General features: G+C 40.9%; 1 protein-coding gene across 2 annotated transcripts; it reads right to left on the bottom strand.

Annotated features, from left to right (window-relative positions):
* Positions 1 to 1326: 1326 nt before the first annotated feature.
* Positions 1327 to 21924, bottom strand: pisd (phosphatidylserine decarboxylase). Of its 2 annotated transcripts, XM_088319778.1 has the most exons (9): positions 21834 to 21924; positions 18274 to 18317; positions 18069 to 18202; positions 14103 to 14237; positions 13228 to 13329; positions 13018 to 13141; positions 8844 to 8999; positions 5822 to 5982; positions 1331 to 1743 (listed from the first exon to the last, which is right to left on the bottom strand). In XM_088319778.1, exons 1-9 carry the CDS (start codon positions 21875 to 21877, stop codon positions 1513 to 1515), a joined length of 1131 nt encoding a protein of 376 aa, XP_088175904.1. In that variant the 5' UTR covers positions 21878 to 21924; the 3' UTR covers positions 1331 to 1512. The 2 variants fall into 2 exon arrangements, with proteins under 2 accessions (XP_088175903.1, XP_088175904.1); XM_088319777.1 differs by lacking the exons at positions 18069 to 18202; positions 18274 to 18317; positions 21834 to 21924 and adding exons at positions 14323 to 14464; positions 15899 to 16169 and having other exon boundaries at positions 1327 to 1743.
* Between the last annotated feature and the right edge of the window lie 654 nt (positions 21925 to 22578).

A 22578-nucleotide genomic window follows, 5' to 3' on the forward strand; every position in this document is an offset into this window, starting at 1 on the left:
CTTGTTTCTTAATAGAAAAGATGACCGGCATTTTCACACGGGGGCAGATTTAATTTCTTAAACAATTTAACCAAGTGAACCCCATCGAATATGGCCGAATTAGCCGAATTAGTGTCGCTCGAGTCTCTGTCCGGCTTCCTCTCTCGATCTCCCAGCTTCTCCTCTCGGCCCACGTTTTTTACGCAAGCTGGTGTGCCGGCTCCACCCATGGACGTGCCAGGAAAGCCCCCACGTGGGGCCCACCCCTTCGCCTCGATGTCTGGAAAAACTCAAAACGGCAGAGCGTTTATCAAAACAATGCCTGCCGTCCTTCGTCAGAGTCCTGTTATCAAAATTCCCCAGCCAAAACATTTCGCATTTGGAACAGCGTGACCTGAAGCCCACTCAGTGAAAATCTTCATTGCACTCAATAAATGTAACTTGTATTAAATCATATTAAATCTTTTAAAGTCAAATGTATAAAGTCCTTCAACACTAACACTAAAGTCGACCCCCTAAAACAGATTCAAAATGTGTACACCAACCTTCTGAAGCAGTAAACCCTCCTTTCTTTGGCCTGTGCAATCTTGAGAGCTTGCAAAGTAACAGTTGAGACACTCCATAACAACTTTGTCTCTTGTCTTCAAACCACTCAAATATTTGCAGAAATGGTTTTAAATATATGAGGACCAAAATCCAGCACACTTTTACCGTAAAATGTGAATTCTATACCAAATAAGACCGACAAACTGACTGTGCTGGTGAAAAACATCAAAACGCACAGAGTGCAGTTTGCTTTTTACTGAAACGTGGCTTACGTCTAGCATCCCAGATGCTAACGTGTAGCAACCCGGAAAGATTTCCATCTGCTGCAGGGACCTCGAACTTTTGGACTAGCGTGTGACGTCATACACTCCGCCGTTGCTAAACTACAACACAGCACCCCGAGGCCATCCTGTTAATCTGTTAATAAACAACAAATGAGACTGCTGGAAGTGTGAATTCCCTACGGGGATGAATAAAGTATCTATCTATCTATCTATCTAATAGTCCGGTCCAAATTGTCCCAAGGTGTGAATGAGTAAGTTGTCTTTCGCTGTGTGCGCCCTGTGATTGGCTGGCAACCAGTTCAGGGTGTCCCCTGCCCATTGCCTGAAGATGGCTAGGATGGGTTCCAGAATCCCCTTGGACCCTACTGAGGATAAGCAGGGCAGATAATTGATGGATGGTTCTCCGATGGTCCCTTGACTCCAATTATTTGTGCGAGATAGGTTAAACAAAAAAAAATAAAAATAAAATGGGAAGGGTCAAAACATTCAGGCCACGGCTTATCGAGCTAAGTTTGAAACAAAATTCAATTTCTTGATTAAAAAATTGACTTTAATTCACATGATTTGATCGTTGATATCAAAATGTACATAGCAGCTGCAAGGCATTGTGGGATTCATTCCCGTCCTTCACCCAGTCTCCCCTCACTTCCGCCACCCTGGCCCCAAGAGTTCAAGTTTAAGTTCAACCCAGCAGGTCGGCCAATCAGAGGCCGCCCAGCCCTTCGCCCATCCTGACCGTCTGTCCCGGCTTGACGCTGAAGGCAAAAGTTTTGGGGGCTTCGAAAAGGACCACAACAGTGGAGCCCAGGTTGAACTCCCCGACCGCCTCGCCTCGCTGGAGGGCCACGCCCTCTTTGGTCAGCTCCGCCCGAGCCGAGTATCGGAAGTCGTGAAAACGCCCTTTCTTGTCGCCGGGTGCGTTCGTCTGCAGATCCTGAAAATAACAAAACACACGGGTGAGCTTCAGGCACAGTTAGGGAGTAACGGCATTACGTAATTAGGGAAAAAATGTAATTGTATTCCGTTACATTTACAGAAAAAAAAGGTACAGTTAGTTAAAATAAAAATGTGCAGGATTACATCTTGAGGTAAACTGTATTTACATGTACGTAATGTGCCGATAGACGAACTGTCTCATCATTTCCATTACTGACACTCAAGAGACAAGATAAGGCACACGAATGGTAGTTCTATCTGTTATATACGCAGTGTTGCAGGTAAAAGCACTTTTCTTTTTGTCTATTTTGTTTCTCCTTCAATGTAGCACTCATTTTGTTGAATTGGCGTGAGCCTGCAGTTTCGTGAGGGCAGCAGAGTTGCGTGCTAGTGATGCATTCAGGGACATTTAGTAAATATTGTCATCTTTTTGTATTTCGCAGTTAATTAGTGTTTCAAATCACGATACCATACCGGTCAACCTCTACGTTTTTGCTGTAAAAAGTACGTTTATTATGCATTTTAAGACGTGTACGACGTATGAGAAAATCTGTACGGAAAAACGCAAATTTGTCAATGATGGGTACCATCCGGGATATACCGACCATGACGAAACGGCAAACCAATCAAGTCAAACGAGTTCGCCGCGGTAGCCTCTATCTCTGTATCGTTTTTTTTCCCGTTGCAAACGACGCCAGCGGTTTGATGCTACTGTGCGCATGCGTCTGCCGCCTCGGATTTCATGTGGTAGTCGTGTAGTGAAAGGAAGTCCGTCTCTTTTTAGAGAACCGGCTTTTTCGGCTCAACTCATTAAAGAGAGCCGGCTCTCAAACGGCTCACTTGCTTTGATGCATTATATTACGAATCATTATGTTGTGTAAAGAAGTTAAGAAAAAAAGGAAGTATAAAAGGAGAAAATGAAAAAAGACAGGTTTGTGGTTATCCCTTTAAACAGTATATTACCAACAATAATTTAATGCAGAAAATGAATGAATAATTTGAATAAGAAAATATATTATTCTACTTAATTATATTTGTATGTATTATTTCCTGCTACAGTGAATGTCCAAGCGACTTCATTTTTGAACTTTTTTTATAATAAACCTCATTCATGTCGAGCAACTCAGGATCTCACAACAAAATATTAATTAACAATATACATGATATAACGAAACACATGTACAATATAACATGTTAAACTACATAAATAAACACGTTTGAAAAAAATATGTAAGATTATTTTGTAAGGGAAAATACGACAGTTTGTAAGGGCATGGAGCCCTGGAGCGCGACAGGTATGCTATACAACCACTGTATTGTTATATTGTGAGAATGTTTCACTTAGCCTGCCGTGTCATGAGTATTTTATGGCGTGTTTTATGCCCATTATGCAACCAGAGAAATTTATTTTGTTAAAACCACAGTACCTTAGGAGGAACACAAGCAGAAGGTTTCATGTGTTTTTTAGCCTAGTAAATCGGAGTATTGTCAAGAGTTTTGGCATCCCTACTTCAAACAAAAAACTTGAACTTGGACACAAAATATCCCAGAGTTTGTTGGGAATTTAGCAAGAGAAGATGTGGTGCGTTTAAAACAAATAGTAAATGGTAAATGGTCTGCATTTATATAGCACTTTTCAAGTCATTGACGACCTCCCAAAGCGCTTTACAATGTGCTTCACACTTACACATTCACACACACAACGATAGAAGCCTCAGCCATGCAAGGCAACTATCCGCTTATCAGGGGCCTTAGGGATTCAGTGTCTTGCCCAAGGACACTTTGACATATAAGAAGGAGGATCCGGGAATCGATCTTGCCATCTCTTGATCCCAAGACACAGAAAAAAAAGTTTTAATGTTCTTTTAATGTGAACTGAAACAGACCATATCTTGATTGCCATATAAAGGAAAAAAAATGTTTTTGCTTGACAAACTATACTGTGTGGTTGTAATGTAAGCACTTTAATAGGACTACAAGCAATTACCTGACTTTTCAAGGTTACATTGTTCATTTATCTTAAACAAAATTGAATAATTATGTTTATGTTATGCCTTTTTCTTACTTTATTAGCATAGATGGTATTGGAGTAATTCAAAAGTAGTCAAAAGTAAACAAGTTATATTACTACAATAGTATAGTATTACGATTACTGATTACTGGTTCATTTTTTTCAACAGGTAATCAGTAACTGTATTGGATTACATTTTGAAAGTAACCCTTCCACCCCTGATTTTTAATCTCCCATTTGCATTAGTCATGACAGGATTTTTAGATTTTAAGTAAATCGGGAATATATTTGTTTTTAATACATATCTCTCCCTGTATAGGTGTTGGGTAAAAATGACAGTGATATGTCGCTGACATTTTCAGTTGCAGGAAGTTCTTCCCATTAGAATTACCCACTGGGAAACAGATTCCCAATTTGTTTTTTGCATGGCTCACAATAATGTCCATAATTGATATACAATCCTTGCATTATTACACATGTCATAGTAATAAATTAATCTGGAAAACACACATCAGATACATACAAACTAAAGTATCTAAAAGCATTTCATTAATTAATAAAGTCAAATTCATTTTAAACTATAATGCATTGCATTTATTATATCGTTCTCTAGTTCTGCCATACTTAACATATTGTGCAGAAGTCTGGGGCAATAATTACAAAAATTCACTACAGCCCCTTTTTTATCCTCCAAAAACGTGCAATTAGAACCATACACAGGGTAGGATATCGAGATCATACTAATATTTTATTCCTGCAGTCCAAATTATTAAAATTAGATCTCCCGTCTCATCTCATCAGCTGTACCACTTATCCTCATTAGGGTCGCGGGGGGGCTGGAGCCCATCCCAGCCATCTCCGGACAGTGGGCAGGGGACACCCTGAACTGGTTGCCAGCCAATCGCAGGGCACACAGGGACAGACAACTCATTCGCTCATTAACACCTAGGGACAATTTGGACCGGCCAATTCACCTGAAATGCATGTTTTTGGAATGTGGGAGGAAACCGGAGTGCCCGGAGGAAACCCACGCAAGCACGGGGAGAACATACAAACTTCGCACAGGAAGTCTGGAGCTGGATTTGAACCCTAGATAGGTTCCCATGACATGAACTGTGCCGCACAAGCGCTAACCACTGCGCCGCCGTGCTGCCTAAAATTAGATGATTTAGTAAAATTTTTCACTGCACAACTGCTATTTAAGGTCGACAAAAACATTGTGCCAGAAAACATCCATAAATTTTTTATTCGGAAAGAGGGAAATTATAATTTAAGGGGCTGTAGTGAATTCATAATCCCAAAGGTGAGAACCACTAGGAAAAGTATGTGTGTGTCTGTGTGTGGAGTCAAGCTTTGGAACGGTTTGCAAGACGAAATCAAACGGTGTCCAACTATTCACTTGTTCAAATTTAAATACAAAAAAAACATTACTGGCGGAATACAGAGATGAAGAAAATGGGGTATGAGTGATACGAGAGATTGGGAATAGTGTGTCTAGAACTAAGGTTAACTTTGTGTTATTGTTGCTATTGTTATATCATAACTGTTATTATTAATATCATTACAATTGTTGTTATATCATTGGTGTATTTGGTGGGGAAGATGAAGGAGTAGGGAATATAAGCATTTGCTTCTTACTACCCCTTTTCGAACATATTATGTAACGTTATTTTGCTGTTGAGTTATTGTTTTTGTTCTGTTTTTATTTTGATGTTCAAATAAAGTTTTCATTCATTCTTTCATTCATAGTGCCCTGTTTATGTTTAGGATGTACGTGTCCCATAGGGGGCAATGATGCTTCATAGGACAATGCCGTACAAACTAGTGCCAGCTGCCGTTAATCACGAAGGAAGAAGAAATGCAACGATAAAGCAAAGCCTCCAGAGAGCAGTGTCGGGTCGTTTATAAACAGACTTGTTGAGAAACATGGCAACAATTTCAAGCATTTATAGGCACATCACCAATAATTTAAATAGTTTTAAATCCTTGAAAAAAACCATTATTTTCAAGCACCTGTACGAACCCTGAAATATACGCCTCAATGTAGCGGGGGTGAGTTACTGACCTGGTCAAAGTAGATCCGGATGGAGCCCACGTTCGTGGCCCCCACGGCCGTCAAGGAGAAGAAGCCGTGCTGCCATTGGCCGCTGAGAGCCACTCGCTCGTTCAGGCAAAACAAAGCCTTCACTCGGCCGGCCACGCCCGGACTCACCGACAGCAAAGAACCTGAACCATTTGCAAACTTCATTATGGTTTTGTTAAAAGAGAGCCACAACAAATATTTTAAGACAAAATTCACCAAAACCGCAAAACATCCTCTCCAGAAATAAGCAAATTCTTCAGCGTATTTGATTTCTCTGATCTCTGTGTGACAGTTGATCAGATCCATGAAATAAATATAATGCCAGCGCCTGTGTCCCAATACTAGTGAGCTTTTTTCAGAACAGGTCCACTGGCACCTCAGCTTTCATAAGGGGGCACCCTTGTGCACCACGTTGGAGAGCCCTGATTTATATGAATATTAAGCTAAAATGCATAAACCATCATGTAAACATGCATTTGTTTAAATACTCAAGAAATATATATATATATATATATATATATATCTTACATAAAATGAGACTCAACTTCAGGGAGCTGACATGATTGTGCTACAGGTTGCCACAGTCACTTTGAGTCTCTGTAGTTTGTATTCTTCACCTTGCTTTTTAACACTCGTTTTTGGTTGCACTACACAATACAGCAGCATCTAGTTGTCAAATATTACACAGCGTCCCTTTAAGAGGAAATTCAATTACAAGATACTTATTGATACCTTATCAAACAACTGCAGTAAACATAAAGCTAACAACCAGTTTTGTCTATACTATATCAGAAATAATGCTTTTTTAATTGTTGTGTATCACTACTTTACTATGTACTATTATTCTTTAAACATAAATGCATATTTTTACATCCTTATAATAGAAAACAGTCTTATTTCATCAGACATAATACAAGAGTAAATCTGCATGATTCTTAAAACAACCTGCACAAGATTCATGCAAAATATAAAATGTTTTTCTTCTTTAGGGGGCGGCCATTTTGCTGGACAGGGAATATGGCATTATGGCTTATTATGAATGTCATATGATCCGATTTAGGGAAAAAAAGTGTTACTATTACTGATAAGTTTGTTCTGTTTTTAATATTGGACACTGGGAAAGGGGATCATAAAGGATATTTATGGTTATTTCAACTATTATACAGACGTTCCCATACTTACGACCATTCGACCTACATAAAACGGTAGATACGAGCATTTTTTTGGGGATGTCGAAATATCCGGACATTACTGTAAGTTAGATTTTGTATTGTGTCCACCTTTTTCCGAGTACAGTACAGTACTGTAGTGCTTCTTTCCGGCGCTATCGGTGTGTGGTGGCGCTGTGAGAGGTCACCCAGCATCCACCCCGAAGAAGTAATCCGGCTTCTACTTCCTGGTTCGTGTGTAAACACTCTATACTGTATCTCCAGCGTGCTAAGAACTTTGACAGTTGTATTGTTTAATAACTCGTGCATCCATTCAATATGGTTGGTGTAAAGTGTAAAGAAGAGGCTAGCAGTTTCTTTTGAAATGAAAGTGGAATAAGAAAGCTTGATGTGGTTGAGAAAATGGTTTGATCACTTTTTTTTCTGCCACTTTTTACCACGGAGGAGGACACTCTTGAAGCACATCTTCCAAAAGTAAGTTACACTCAACTTTATTCATGTGTATGGAGCATATTGTTCAGGTTACTTATACAAGCCTTAAACATACTTATATAAACCTTAAACATACAAAATATAGCACTGAAGCAACTTACGGACAAATTCAACTTACGAACAATCTCGTTCGTAAGTCGGGCAGCGTCTGTATATATCTAGTTGAGTTTTATCTTATCGCTGAGCCAGATGTACTCATGAAAAGAGCCAAATATGGCTCACGAGCCATAGGTTCTGAACCACTGATGAATATGAACATGTTAATGCTCGTTTTCTCCAACGTGTTTCCGAGGGGGTTCCGTGCAACAATAGCATGCAGTTATCTCACAATAACTACATATTAAATTTTTCTAATCTGGATGGTGGATAAGATAACCTTAAGTTACTTTTCAATGGAGCTCAAAATCATTTTTGTAAGATGCAGCATTCTAGAATAGCAACTTTTTTTCCCATGGGACCACCACCTAAACCTCTCCTTAAGAAAGTTCTGTAAAATGCTCATTTTTTTGGCAGTCCAGTTATCAAGTTTGAAGAAGAAACTCAGGAAGACTTTGGGGTGGAATCTTGTTGTGTTAGTCAGTCCCACCACCCTGCTATATTAACTTTCCAGGAAGATTTACGGTGAGAAAACAGACACAGTTTGTTGTTTTTTGGGGGGGAGTATTCAAACTTACATAATTCAGTGCCATGATTAAATTTGTAAAGAAGAAACTGTAGACTTACTTTGTTACATTAGGCTACATTGAACCCGTTACTCCATGTAAGTATGCGTCTGTCTCTACTAAGGCGCATTTATCTTGTCAGAGACCCTGTTTCTTTTATTTGGATTTGACCAGTGACACAAACAACCATCAGGTGACACTTGTGAGCATGGCTAGGAGGTTTTTTTTTCTTGGATTGTATGCCCAGTGTATATAGCTGTAGCCTCACATATAGATCTTTTAACCCACGGGAGTTCACCCCAACAAACTGAGTACAAAGACTTACAATTACACAGACTTGTAATTTATTGTCTATTGGATAGACTTTGTTGGTTTGATAATCTGATTGAAAGATTGTTTGAAAAGAAAAAAAAAATCAATAAACGAGATGTTGCTACAGTTACTCAGTACTTGAGTAGTTTTTCTCTTTTTTTTTTCTACTTTTACTCAAGTAATTATTTGGATGACTACTTTTTACTTCAAATTGTTATTCTGAAGTCACGGTACTTTTACTTTTGGCTACTCACCTCCGATTCTAACACACACGAAAAACAGACACAGACCATTAATGACCTTCTCATAACCCAAACCATGAAATAATTCTCCGACACACAAAAAAAACACCAAACAAAACACACCCACCAGTAAAATGTCGCCTGAGGCCCACTGTCCAGTCGGCGGGCGAATGGAAGCGATGGTAGTCTCCAGGCGCCAAGTAAACAACAACGTGGAACAAGTCGTTGTCGGAACTGCTAAGGAGGTTCTCCTGGAACGAAGATGAGGATCTGCCTGGGTTCACTGAGGGAGTCAAGAGTTCAATTTAAGAGTCACATAGGGGCTCATTTAAAGCAGGACGCATCTGAAACAGTGGTCCCCAACCTTTTCCGTACCATGGACCCGTTTAAATTCAGACTATACTCTCACAATCCTGCCCAATAATAATATTAGGAATATTAATGATGAAGGATTTTATACATTTGACTATAAAGGATTTTATACAATTGAATAAAAGTTACATTTATTGAGTGAAATGAATAGTTTCACCGAGTAGGCTTAAGTTCAATGAGCAGTGAAAGTTCAGGGCACCCTGGTAGGAACTATTGTTTACAGGAATGGCGGGAACGGGGCGTGAGGCTGATAAGATAGTCAGCACATCCGACGACGCAGAAAGGCCCTGATGACGGAGGACGACAGGCATTGTTTGAGAAACGCTCTCCGCTCTTTTGAGTTTTCCAGACATCGCGGCGAGGTTTTGAAGCTCACGTTGGGCTTCATTGGCACGCCCACGGGAGGAGCCGGTACACCATCTTGCGGAAACACGTAGGCCGAGGAGAGAGGCTTCACAGAGACTCGAGCGACGCTTACTCTGCCATATTCGATGGAGTTCACTTAGTTAAATAGTTTATGAAATTAAATCTGCCCACGTGTGAAAATGTCGGCTTTCTCTTGTTCATCTTTTCATCAAGAAACGAGCGCGTACATTTTTAGGTGAATGTAGTGTTGTGTTTGGTTAATGGAGTCAGATAACCAATTCGAACAATTTGGGAAACAGCACATTTTAATATTTAATTCCTAACAATCATACCAATATAATAATAAGCCCAATATCCACTGTGTAAACACTAGACCACTAAGAATATAGATGACATAGAAAAGACATTCAATTTGATCTCATCGTCACTGTATTTTTACTCACGGTATCACGTTGTATAACGTTTTGGCCGAACTCTTTCCCATAATGCTTCATTAAAACGTTGTACGACTCGGCACTGTGAAAACAGTATGATCGATGCCCTTTGCTTTGTTATCTGCAATCCTAGGGCCCCAGTGGTTGGCATACGGCACTCTCACCTCCACGATCTGGGTTCGATTCCCGTTGCATCCGATGCTAAGCGAATGAAATGAGCTATGTTTGTCGACTGATCAATCAAGGCTCAGTTAGAGGTGATATTGACTTTTTGCATATGACGTCACGTTGCATTATGAGCGCCATGACGGACGGCAAAAGCACCCGAGCGCACGGCGGTTGAATAAGTAGTTGAGTTGAAAAAAATATCAATAACCTTGACAGAAGAATATAACCACGACTTTTTACGATGGTGATGTCTTGCTGTGCAAACGGACAGGGTTCTAAGCCCAATTTGGCATTATATCGTATCCCTTTTGATCAAGACAGAAGACGGTGTGACACTCTGACTGTAAACTGTAGTTAAAATTGCGTCCTGTATAATTTCGAACAGAACCTGACTCAAATAGTCACAACTATGCTTTACAAGAGCGACAGTCCAATCTGCTTGACGCAAATCACATAGATTCTGGTTTATCTCCAAGCCATATGGACTCATGAAAAGAGCCATATAGGTTCCGGATCACTACCACATTGAGCAAAATAGTATAGTAAAAAAATAGTAAAAACTATTTGAACACCCTGCTATTTTGCTATTTTTCCCACTTTGAAATCATGGAGGGGTCTGAAATTTTCATTGTAGGTGCTTGTCCACTGTGAGAGAGATAAACTAAAAAGAAAAATCCAGAAATCACAATGCATGATTTTTTTTAGCAATTTATATGTTGGATACAGCTGCTAATAAGTATTTGAACACCTGTGTATCATATAGAATTCTGACCCTGAAAGACCTGTTAGTCTGCCCATTCGAAGTCCACCTGCACTCGATGTATCATCCTGAATCATATGTACCTGTTTGAGGTCATTAGCTGCATAAAGACACTTGTCCACCCCATACAATCAGTAAGACTTTAACTTGTAACACGGCGAAGACCAAAGAGCTGTCCAAAGAAATGAAAGGGCTACGGAGCAATTGCCAAGCATCTTGGTGAAAAAAGGTCCACTGTTGGAGCAATCATTAGAAAATGGAAGAAGCTAAACATGACGATCAATATCAATCAGACTGGAGGCCCCAGGCAAGACATCACTTCGTGGGGTCTCAATAATTCAAAGAAAGGTGAGGAATCAGCCCAGAACTACACGACAAGAGTTGGTCAATGACCTGAGAAGAGCTTGGACGACCGTTTCCAAGGTTACTGCAGGTAATACACTAAGACGCATGGTTCAAAATCATGCATGGCACGAAAGGCACCCCTGCTTAAACCAGCACATGTCAAGGCCCGTCTTAAGTTCGCATATGACCATATGGATGTTACAGAGGAGTCTTGGGAGAAAGTTTTATGGTCAGATGAGACCAAAATAGAACTTTTTGGTCATAATTCCACTAAGCGTGTTTGGAGGGAGAAGAATGAAGAGTACAATCCGAAGATAACCATCCCTACTGTAAAGCAGGGGGGTAGTACCATCATGCTTTGGGGTTGTTTTTCTGCACATGGGGCAGGACAAGTGCACTGCATTAAAGAGAGGATGACTGGGGCCGTGTATTGTAGGATATTGGGGAACAACCTCCGTCCCTCAGTCAGAGCATTGAAGATGGCTCGTGGTTGGGTCTTCCAAGACGACAACGAACCGAAGCACACAGCCAGCCAAGAAAACCAAGGAGTGGCTCTGCAAGAAGCATAAAAAGGTTCTAGCGTAGCCCATCCAGTCTCCAGAACTGAACCCAATCGAAAATCTTTGGAGGGAGCTCAAGCTTCGTGTTTTTCCAGCGACAATCCAGAAATCTGACTGATCTAGAAAAGATCTGTGTGAGGGAGTGGGCCAAGATCCCTCCTGCAGTGTGTGCAAACCTGGTGAAAGACAAGGGAACGTTTGACCTCTGTAATAGCAAACAAAGGCTACATTCATTATCTCAGGTGTTCAAATACTTATTTGCAGCTAGCTAGCTAGCTAGATAGATATTTTATTCAATCCCGTAGGAAAATTCACACTTCCAGCAGTGTCCTTTGTTGTTTATTAACAAATTAACAGGATGCCTTCGGGGTGCTTTGTTGTAGTTTAGCCACAGCTGAGTGGATGACGTCACACGATAGCCCAAAAGTTCGACGTCCCTGCGGCAGATGGAAATCTTTGATCCCAGGGTTACACCACCTCGTGTTAGCGAGTCCACCTCCTCTCCGCTTGCCGCAGGCTTTTGTGTCTCTGTCTGCCCTAACAGCGCTGAAGCCGGGTAGCTCCACGTTAGCATCCGGGATGCTAGACGTGAGCCACGTTTCCGTAAAACACAGCAAACTGCACTCCCTGTGCGCTTTGATGTTTCTCACCAGCACAGCCAGTTTTTCGGTCTTTTCTGGTAGAGAGTTCACATTTACCATGATTAAGGACGGTACTGAAGACTTATAACGTTGCTAGCCGCTTAGCTAGCAGCAGCTCTCCATCCACGATAGGGCCCCCTTATCACGCCGGCATGAGAATTCTTCAGGGCAAGGAGTTGATTCCTCGAATAAACGCAGTTTTGTGTGTTAAAACCCATAACGATAAGATAGAAAGTAATCCAAAGTGTAGTTGTCAAACGGGACAAAAAACATTGAAGATAGAAGCAGACACTTAAAACAATAAATAACAAAAAGTGTGAAATTACGCCGAGCTGCTGGAAAGGCTGCCGCTCGCTTGATCTTTTTATATATATATAGATATATATATAGATATATATATATATCTATATATATATCACACAAATAAATTATGTTTAAAAAATGATGCATTGTGATTTCTGGATTTTTCTTTTTAGTTTATCACTCTCTCATTGGACATGCACCTATGATGAAAATGTCAGATCCCTCCATGATTTCTAAGTGAAATAGCAAAATAGCAGCCTGTTCGAATACTTATTTTCCTCACTGCGATAGTGGTTATGCCAATTAGTCTGCGAGTAATTCATCAGCATTTGTGTGCGAGCGGAGTTCTTACCGTTACCGGGTCCGTCCTGCGGCCCTAAAAAGTTCTCCAAGCTGTACGTGACGCCCTTCACTTGCTCCACTTCAGAATTCAACACGCGACCCAAGTGAACAATTTTGCCGTCTGCCGGACACACCTGCCGTCAACAGTGGTTTAAATTTAATTTTCGGGTTTTGTTGGCGGCGCCGGAAGAGAATGCGGAGCTCGCTATGGATATCTTACCAGGCAGGAGGCAGAGCAAAGCGGCCGCGCCGATTCTTTAAGGCCCCGCCGGAAAAACTCTCCCAGGTTGCGGTAGTGACTCAAGTCCTCCACCGCCGCTTCCTGAGGGATGAAAAATCTCAACTCAAAAGTCTGCTGTGTAACACCATGTTCCAGCTTTTCCAGGATATGTTGGAACGGGTAATATTCTATACAGCTTTTGGATAAGCGGTGAAGGATTTTATACGATTAAATACAAGTTACATTTATCGGGTGCGATGAAGATTTTGACTGAGTGGGCTTCAGGTCACGCTGTTCCAAATTCGGAATGTTTTGGCCGGGGAATTTTGATAACAGGACTCTGACGAAGGACGTCAGGCATTGTTTTGATAAACGCTCGGTGTTGTTTTGAGTTTCTCCAGACATCGAGGCGAGGGGGGGACCCCATGTGGGGGCTTTCATTGGCACGCCCATGGGAGGAGCCGGCACACCAGCTTGCGGAAAATAACGTGGGCCGAGAGAAGGAAGCAGAAGATCGAGAGAGGAGCCTTGACAGGGACTCGAGCGACACTAATTCGGCCATATATTTGATGGAGTTCACTTAGCTAAATTATTTAAGAAATCAAATCTGCCCCTGTGTGGAAATCCCGTTCTCTTGTTCATTTTTCCATAAAGAAACGAGCATGTATTGTTAGGCGAATGTAAGTTGTGTTTGGTTAATGGAGTCAGATTACCAAATTGTTCGAATTAGTTAACGATACATTATAATGTCTTTAAATTCCTAACAGCCTGAAAACACAAAATTAAAATTCAAGCATTTTCAAGGATTTCAAGCACCCGTACGAACCCTGGGGCTGTTTTTTGTAGTCCCGATCTTACATCTAATGTGGACTGACCTGCATGTTGACACCAAATGTCCAGATGTAAAGCGAGTAGATAGGTTTGCGGAGCCAGGTTGGGAGTTCCACGCCGTTGATGCGGCCCCAGGCCCGAGACAGCACGCGAGTGGGAAAGGATCGATACAGCGCCACCTGTGGGCAGACGAAACAACAAGTGAAAAGGAGCCAGAGAAACAATGGAACGGGGTCTGCCGCCAATCAAAGGCCAGGCCCTCACGCGGTTGGCCAGCAGCTGCAGGGTGCGGAGAGGCAGGAGGTAGCAGATGAACGCGATTGGCCGACGACGCCAGGGGGAGGAGCCACGCACCCGCGTACAGAGCGCGCTCAGATGACGGCGGGCCAAGTGTGGCAGCTGCATTCTGATTGGTTCGTGCAGGATTCGTGAGAAGCAGGAAGAGAGCGAAAAAGGTTGAAAAACCAAAGTCGGAATTCGGCGTGTTGACGTTCATGTTCTGCGCCGAGTGAAAATTTATATTTATTCGAGTAAAACGCAACGTTCTGGTACCCAAAAAACATCTCAAAGTTGGGGTGCTCGTGTACATCGAGATTTATGAAAGTGATGCCAAACGTGTGGCCCACGGGCCAGATCAGGAACCGCAAAGGTTTGGATCCGGCCCGCGAGACAACGCCGAGAAAAGCACAAGAAAAGAATGAGCTGCAGTCTTAAATATTACCACCGAATGTGCCACAAACTGACTAGCTTTCTCTCTCTCTAGCTCTCCCATCCCCCTCTTTGTTCTCCCCCTTATCTCTGTCTTTCCCTATCTCTTTCATGCTCTCTTTATCTCTCTTTTTCTCTTTCACTCTCTCTCGTCACTCTCTTTCTTTCTTTCCATCTTTTTTCACTGTATTTCTCTTACTCTTCTTTCCCTCTTTCACACTTTATTTGTCTCTCCTCCATCTCTCTCTCTCTCTCTCTGTCCGTGTATTCCCTTCTCTTTCTTGCTTTCTTCCTTTCCTTATTCATCTCTTTCTCACTCGCTCTTGCTCTATCTCTATCATTTTCTCTTTGTTTCTCTTTGTCCTTCACTCTTTCTTTCCTCACTCTCTTTCTTTCCCTTTTTCTTTTTCACTGTCTTTCTCTCTTACTCTTCTTCTTTCCCTCTTTCACATTTTTCCTCTCTCTCCTTCTTTATCCCTCTCTTTCTCTCTCTGTATTCCATTTCTTTCTTGCTTTCCTTATTCATCTCTTTCTCACTTGCTCTTGCTCTATCTCTATCGTTTTCTCTTTATCCTTCCTCACTCTCTTTCCCTCTTTTTCCTTTACACTGTCTTTCTCTCTTACTCTTCTTCTTTCCCTCTTTTTCTTTCTCTCCTTCTTTATTCCTCTTTCTCTCTTTGCATTCCCTTATCTCTTTCTTGCTTTCTTCCTTTCATTATTCATCTTTCTCACTTGCTCTTGCTCTATCTCTATCTTTTTTTCTCTTTCTCCTTCAGTCTCTCCTCACTCTCTTTCTTTCTCTCTTTTTCACTGTCTTTCTCTCTTACTCTTCTTCTTTCCTTCTTTTACACCTTTTCTTTCTCTTTGCATTCCCTTTGAGTGGCTTACACAATTGGGAACACAAATGCATCTAGGATAGAAATTGGAGTGCGCGTGTGGACTAAGGGGGTTAAAACGGGATCAAGAGGAATTAGCATCATCTCATGCTCACTCTGCCCACATGCATAGATGTTAAATAGCACAAACAAAAATCAACAACTGATTTAGCAAACACACAATAATATATCAAGTATGTGTGCGTGTACTCAAAACACAAGCAGACTCATCAAAGAAACGGGTGTTTTTGAGTTACCTGAGTCGAGCAGCGGCTCGACTCACCCTTCCTCCTCCCCCTTTTCCTCCATCAAGCGTTTTGCCGACACGCCGCAGAGGGTCTCGCTTCCTCCACGGGGCGCCACGACAACCACAAGCGCCGCGACGGTGCCGGTACGACACGCCGCTCGCTGTTCGAGTCATTGTTCGATTCCCGCTCGAGCGCCGACGCGCGCTAAAGCGATTAAATTCGCTGTGAGGACCCGCCCACTTTCTAAATTGCTCCTTAGGCTCCACCCTGCTTATCTGTAAGAGCACTTGTAACCCATTTTAAAGGTATTCCCAAATTCTTAAACATGCAAAATGTGAGGAAATAGTACATGTTTTGCATTACTATACAGTGGTACCTCTACTTACACAAGTCTATAGAAACGATAGTTTCATGTTACAAAGTACCTGAATAGGAAAACATTGTCAAGTCATGTTTATTCATATAGCCCTTAATCACAAGGAGTCTCAAAGGGCTGCAGACCACAGATTATCGCAAACCACAGACTATTATGACACCATCCCCTGATCTAAAACCTACATGAGGGCAAGGAAAAACTCAAACACCTCAACATGAGGGGACAAAAAGGCTCAGAGACAGCTTCTTCCCTGGGGCCATCACTACCCTAAAAGAGCGCACAAAACAGTGAGAACATATCCTGGGACTTATTTTGTTGCTGCTAAATTTTACCGCTCAAAACTGAAAAATGTATACCTTGTGACCAATGTTCCCTCTAATTTTCCACAGGTCTGAGCGTTCACACAAAGTCGGTGAGCAGCGCTTGAAACAACAGTGAGCAACCATAATCCCAAGTGTGGCAAGATAATTAATTATCAAAGCTTCAATTTGAATAACAGGAACCTCTGCAACCGGCCGCATATGGGCATTTAAAATGAGCGCTGAGATGCCGGCTGACCCTCTTTTCTTGGATTGGAATTTGGCGCCCGATATTTCCGTTGACATGATGACACGATTTCAGTCACTTGGGGGCTGACCAAACACTCTCAATCGCTGGATAGAGGAAGTAATGCAACGCGAGAAAGTGGGGGGTACTCAATGTGTGGACAAAGATCTGTTCATAGCCATATAGTGGTGATTTATTATACTAAAACAATTTTCAGAGGCTTGATACTTACAGCAGTACCAAAGCCTTTAGAACAGTTTTTTTTCCAAACAAAAACCCAAAAAACAGTTTTATGTTTTGGCACTCATAAGACTTCTGAAAACGTATATATATGTTGTGGCACTGAATGAACTATACTGTAATACAAATAAAACAGGGTTATTAAACCAAGAATAAACCAACTTAGAAATTTAAATCCAACACCTGAAACTGAGTAAGAATTTTCTTTTACTACAGACGCTCTCCTACTTACAAACATTCGAGTTACGAACAACGGTAGATACGAACATTTTTTGGGAATGCCGAAAAATATCCGGACATTGCTGTAAGTTAGATTTTGTATTGTGTTTCCCCTTTTTTTCTGAGTACAGGACATTACTGTAGTGATTCTTTCCGTCACGTGGCGCTGTGAGGGGTCACCCAGCATCCACCCGAAGAAGAAGTCAGCTTCTACTTACTGGTTTGTGTGTATACACACTGCACTGTATCTCTAGCACGCTAAAAAGTTTGACGTTTTTAGTGTTTAAGATCTCATGCATCCATTCATTATGGTTGATGTAAAGTGTGAAGAAAAGGCGAGTCGTTTCTTTTTAAATGAAAGTGGAATAAGAAAGCTTGATGCGGTTGAGAAAATGGTTGGATCGCTTTTTTTTCATCCACTTTTTACCATGGAGGAGAAAGTCATCTAACTCTTTCAAAAGTAAGTTAAACTTAACTTTATCTATCTTCATAGTCAAGTCATGTTTATTTGTTTGGACCTTAATCACAAGGAGTCTCAATGCCTAATGTGTAGCTTAGTTTTTCAGTACTATGCTTCATCATTCAGCCTGCTTTGTCACTTTATTTATCTTTATAGAGCATATTATTTTAGGAAATGTTTATTTTTTAGTCAAAAACAATACAGGTTACTTTTACAAGCCTTAAAAATACTTATATAAACCTTAAAAATAAAAAATATAGCACTGAAGCAACTTACAAATTCAACTTGCAAACGATCGTCTATTTTGTCTATTAAAGTGCTGGAATTCAACTCCTCACCTGTGTGGGAGTGGCCAAAGCAGGAGGGGCTCCATCCTCCGGGTCAGGCTTTTTATAATGCTGGTAACCATAGTAACCGCCTCCCGTCACCACCAAGATGGGGAGGGGGCGAGGACGAAACAGGAACTGGCGACCTGACAGGAAAGAGATAGCGATTTTTTTTTTTTAAGTTCAGCGTACGACAACACTTTTTGTTTTAACTTACCAGAGTGGAAGAGACGTCTCTGAACGCAGTTTACAGGACGTAATCTGAAATGCATACATGTTATTGTTAGCATTAGCATAGTAGTAAAAAAAAAAAGTGTCCTATATTCCAGTGCGCCTTATATACTGAAAATACAGTGGATGGAATTTGAAATGCTTGGTTAGAATTGGAAACTGTTCTGCCTTTGAAAATAAGAAGGGCAGATCTTTGACGGCAGATCAGACTTTCGAAGATTCATTGCAAATCCTCATTTGTTGGCGTTTAGGACATGTGTGTCAAACCCACGGCACGGGGGCAACAATCGGCCCGGCGTACAATTATATCCGGCCTGTGAAATCATTTTCCATACATCTACTATAATGGCCCGGTAGATACCTCTCAAACTACAGGTCCCATAATACAGCGCTTCAGCTGCCTTGCCGCTGAAAGACTTTGGAGAATTTCCCGCATCAGTTGAATTAGCTGTAGCCTGACAGTGTTGTGGTTTATTGGAGTCGAGCTTGACATAAGGAGAACACATTAGTTTATAAAACGGGAAATTCCAGGCTTGTTTCTCCTGAGTGTAAATGTCAGCGAATTTTATCATTAATCGCCTTGGGCTGCCAAGTAATAACATATTTTACCTCCAGTTTTAGTGCATTCAATAAATATTTATCCTGTTTAACCCACAACCAAAAATGTGTTTTGAGTTTTGGCCCTCTGTGCAATTGAGCTCGACACCCATGGCTGAGGACAATAACTGATCCTAAAGCCACAGTGTTTAATATTTGACTACTAGATGGCACTGTTGTCTAATGTGAATGAAAACCAGTGCCACAACAAGCAGCAAGATGGCACACAAACCTGGTAGTGACCTGGTCCTGTCCGGATTAAAAATTAAGAGGTGTTCTGATAATTGTGTATTTTTGTCTTCATCAGATGACCACATTATCATCACATTTAATTGACCATCTATAAGCCTTTTACTGATCAAACTGATGTTTGCCAGCATGCTTGTCTAGTTCTTTGTCAAGTCCAGTTTTGGATGTAACCTTCTTGACTAGGTAAAGTGACAAATCACGGTTCATGGATTCTGTAACCCCATTGGTCGTCAAGGAACCATTTCCTGTGGTGTGTCTTGGACAAGTACGGCCTGGTCTTTCCCATTTCTTTCCAGGGTAGGTTGGTAGATGGATCCCCTAATCACAAGGGTTTGTTGGGGTACCATTTCCTGTGGTGTGTCTTGGGCAAGTACCGCCTAGGACTATTTCTCTCCAGTTGTTTTGTTTTGTTTTGGTTAGGGGTTTTCTCACCCACATGAAACAGTACTGGTTTCCATAGTCACCAGTCGCAGGAAACGCCTCCTGATCTGACTCAGATACAGCACCTTCATCATCTGGTCGCCGTTGTGAGTGTAATGAGTCCTTACACCCTTCAGAGATGATGCATGCTTTGCAGCGTATTTTTGGGGGGACAATCACGGAGGAAAAAAAGCTTGATTCTTCATTTTCTCATGCTGGGGGTGGAGGTACCTCTGGGGATAAAGCACTCGTCTTGGGATCAAGAGGTCGCAAGTACAATTCCCAGCTTCCCCGTGTTGTATGTCGAAGTGTGAGTGTATGTAAATGGGTAAGTGTGAAGCACATTGTAAAGCGCTTCAGGTCTTCATTGACTTGAAAAGCACTATATAAATGAAGAACATTTATTTACATTCATGCTGAGGTTTTGAGTTTTTCCTTGCTGTTATGTAGGTTTTTTAATCAGGGGATGGTGTAATAATAGTCTGGCATCAGTGCAGCCATTTGAGACTTCTCGTGTTTAAAGGTTATACAAATAAACATGACTATTAAAAAAAAAGTTGGGAATCAATACTGATTTTTGTGATGTTGAATTCTTATCTTATTGGTGATCAGTCAGCTTTTGTTTGAGACTCAGTTAAATTATTTATGTTTTTTCTTATTGTGTATTACTTCTTTAAAATGACTGAATTACATACCTGTCAACCTCCACGGCTCCATGCCCTTACAAACTGTCGCATTTTCGCATACAAAATAATCTTACACCATATTTTTTTTTCAAACGTGTTTATTTATGTAGTTTAACATGTTATATTGTACATGTGTTTCGTTATATCATATATATTGTTAATTAACAATTTGTTGCGAAATCCTGAGTTGCTCGAAATGAATGAGGTTTATTATAAAAAAGTTCAAAAATTAAGTAGCTTGAACGTTCACTGTAGAAGGAAAAAGTACATGCAAATATAATTAAGTAGAATAATACATTTTCTTATTCAAATTACGAATTCATTTTCTGCATTAAATTATTGTTGGTAATATACTGATTAAAGGGATAACCACAAACCTGTCTTTTTTCATTTTCTCCTTTTATACTTCCTTTTCTTCTTAACTTCTTTATACAACATAATAATTCGTAATATAATGCAGCAAAGCAAGTGAACCGTTTGAGAGCCGGCTCTCTTTAATGAGTTGAGCCGAAAAAGCCGGTTCTCTAAAAAGAGACGGACTTCCTTTCACTACATAACTACCACATAAAATCCCCAGGCGGCAGACGCATGCGCACATTAGGATCAAACCGCTTCGCTTTGCAACGAAAAAACCCGATACCGAGATAGAGGCTACCGCGGCGAACTGTTTTGACTTGATTGATTTGCCGTTTCGTCATAGTCGGTGTATACCGGATGGTACCCATCATTGAGAAATTTGCGTTTTTCCGTACAGATTTTCTTGTACGTCGTACACGTCTTAAAATGCATAATAAACTTACTTTGTAGGGCAAAACCGTACAGGTTGACAGGTATGGAATCACAACGTATTGAAGGGTATTTACAACGAGAATTGACATACACTACTGGATTAACATGTAATAAAAAGACTCAAAAGAAACATTTTAACATATATTTGAATGACTGGAGGATATTTGTACGTGGTTGTCCGTGGAGAGGTAAATAAAAACTAGCCAAAAGCTGGGGAAGCTCTGAACCTAAAATCACTCCCGTTCCACGTTATCATTGTTCTATCAACGAAAATGCGCTTAGTCGTAGAGCACACCCATTACACAAAATGACGTCATTATCACGGGACTCCTGATCTTGACATTTCTCGGTTACGTCTCAGTCCAGTCCTACATGCTATGACAGCAGATCAACAATTTTAAAAACAAATAAATATTTTAAATTACGTTTAATGAAATTGTATTTTACGAGACTTGGCGTCTTTACTTCTTTCAACCCAACCCCGCCCCCCCACACACCTTAAGGTGAGAAATTACGCTGAAATTGCATCAGCACAACTTGAACTAATTTGACTGTCAGCTCATTCGTGCGATTTCAAGCCCCCCAAAAATCTCGAATATTAATTTATATAAAAGATAAAGCTTTAGTTTTAATGACGGTGACAGCGTTTGTTTAAACCAAAAGACACTCGTGAACGCTTAATCCATCATATCGAGCCACTGTGTAAGCGTCATGTGTCACTCTTGCAGCGTCGTAAATCAATGAAGTCACAAAATAACGTCATTTTTCCACAATAATGAAAACGGTCGTCTTAAATATTAAATACCTGCAAATTTTGCGGCCGCACAGTGCCCACATGGGTGCCGCCATCTTGTGTGTACGGAAGTGACGCTCGGTGGCTTCCTAATTGAACTTACATGAATTGTATGTCCCATTTAAATGCTTCATTTTTACTAAAATGATTCAGTTTGTTATTGTGGTACATTACAGAATTATGAACGACATTTATGGGGCTACAGAGTACCATACCGTGTTATACAACCTGACACCCCTATGAATAATGACCTTACATATTTGCGGACAGCGTGGCAAAACATGTCTGAGCTGTCATTGCTATTAATGGCAAAGAAAAACGTTGCATTTCTCTACTCGTCCCTCCAAATAGTCAAATGAAACTTGTAACACTGCATGCAGAAAAAGGAATGTACGGCCTTGGCAAGTCACTTGATTTCCTTGTGTTTTGCCTTTGTATGAAATAGTACTCCCATCTTTTGTTTACCACTTTGTTTATAGGCACTACGGGAACCTCTTCTCTGTCCCTATGTATTCAATGCTTTTTGAACTCCATTGCATACTATTATGCAATAGAGGCCTTGATGTGTTCACAGTTTTCCCCCCTAGTCTTGCTGACTCAGCCTTATCATTGCATCAATGTGAGTCCTGACTCCCAAGAATACGGTTTCATTTTTTAACAAATGTGTCCGAATACAAGAACAAAAGCAGTCATGACCAAAAGTTCACAGTTCGTAAAAAGTAAACCTATATACAGAAACCCTTTTCTCTCCCCAAAA

This window comes from Urocampus carinirostris, chromosome 16, assembly GCF_059441175.1.
Source record: "Urocampus carinirostris isolate Australia breed hairy pipefish chromosome 16, RoL_Ucar_1.0, whole genome shotgun sequence".
NCBI classification, from domain to species: Eukaryota; Metazoa; Chordata; class Actinopteri; order Syngnathiformes; family Syngnathidae; genus Urocampus; species Urocampus carinirostris.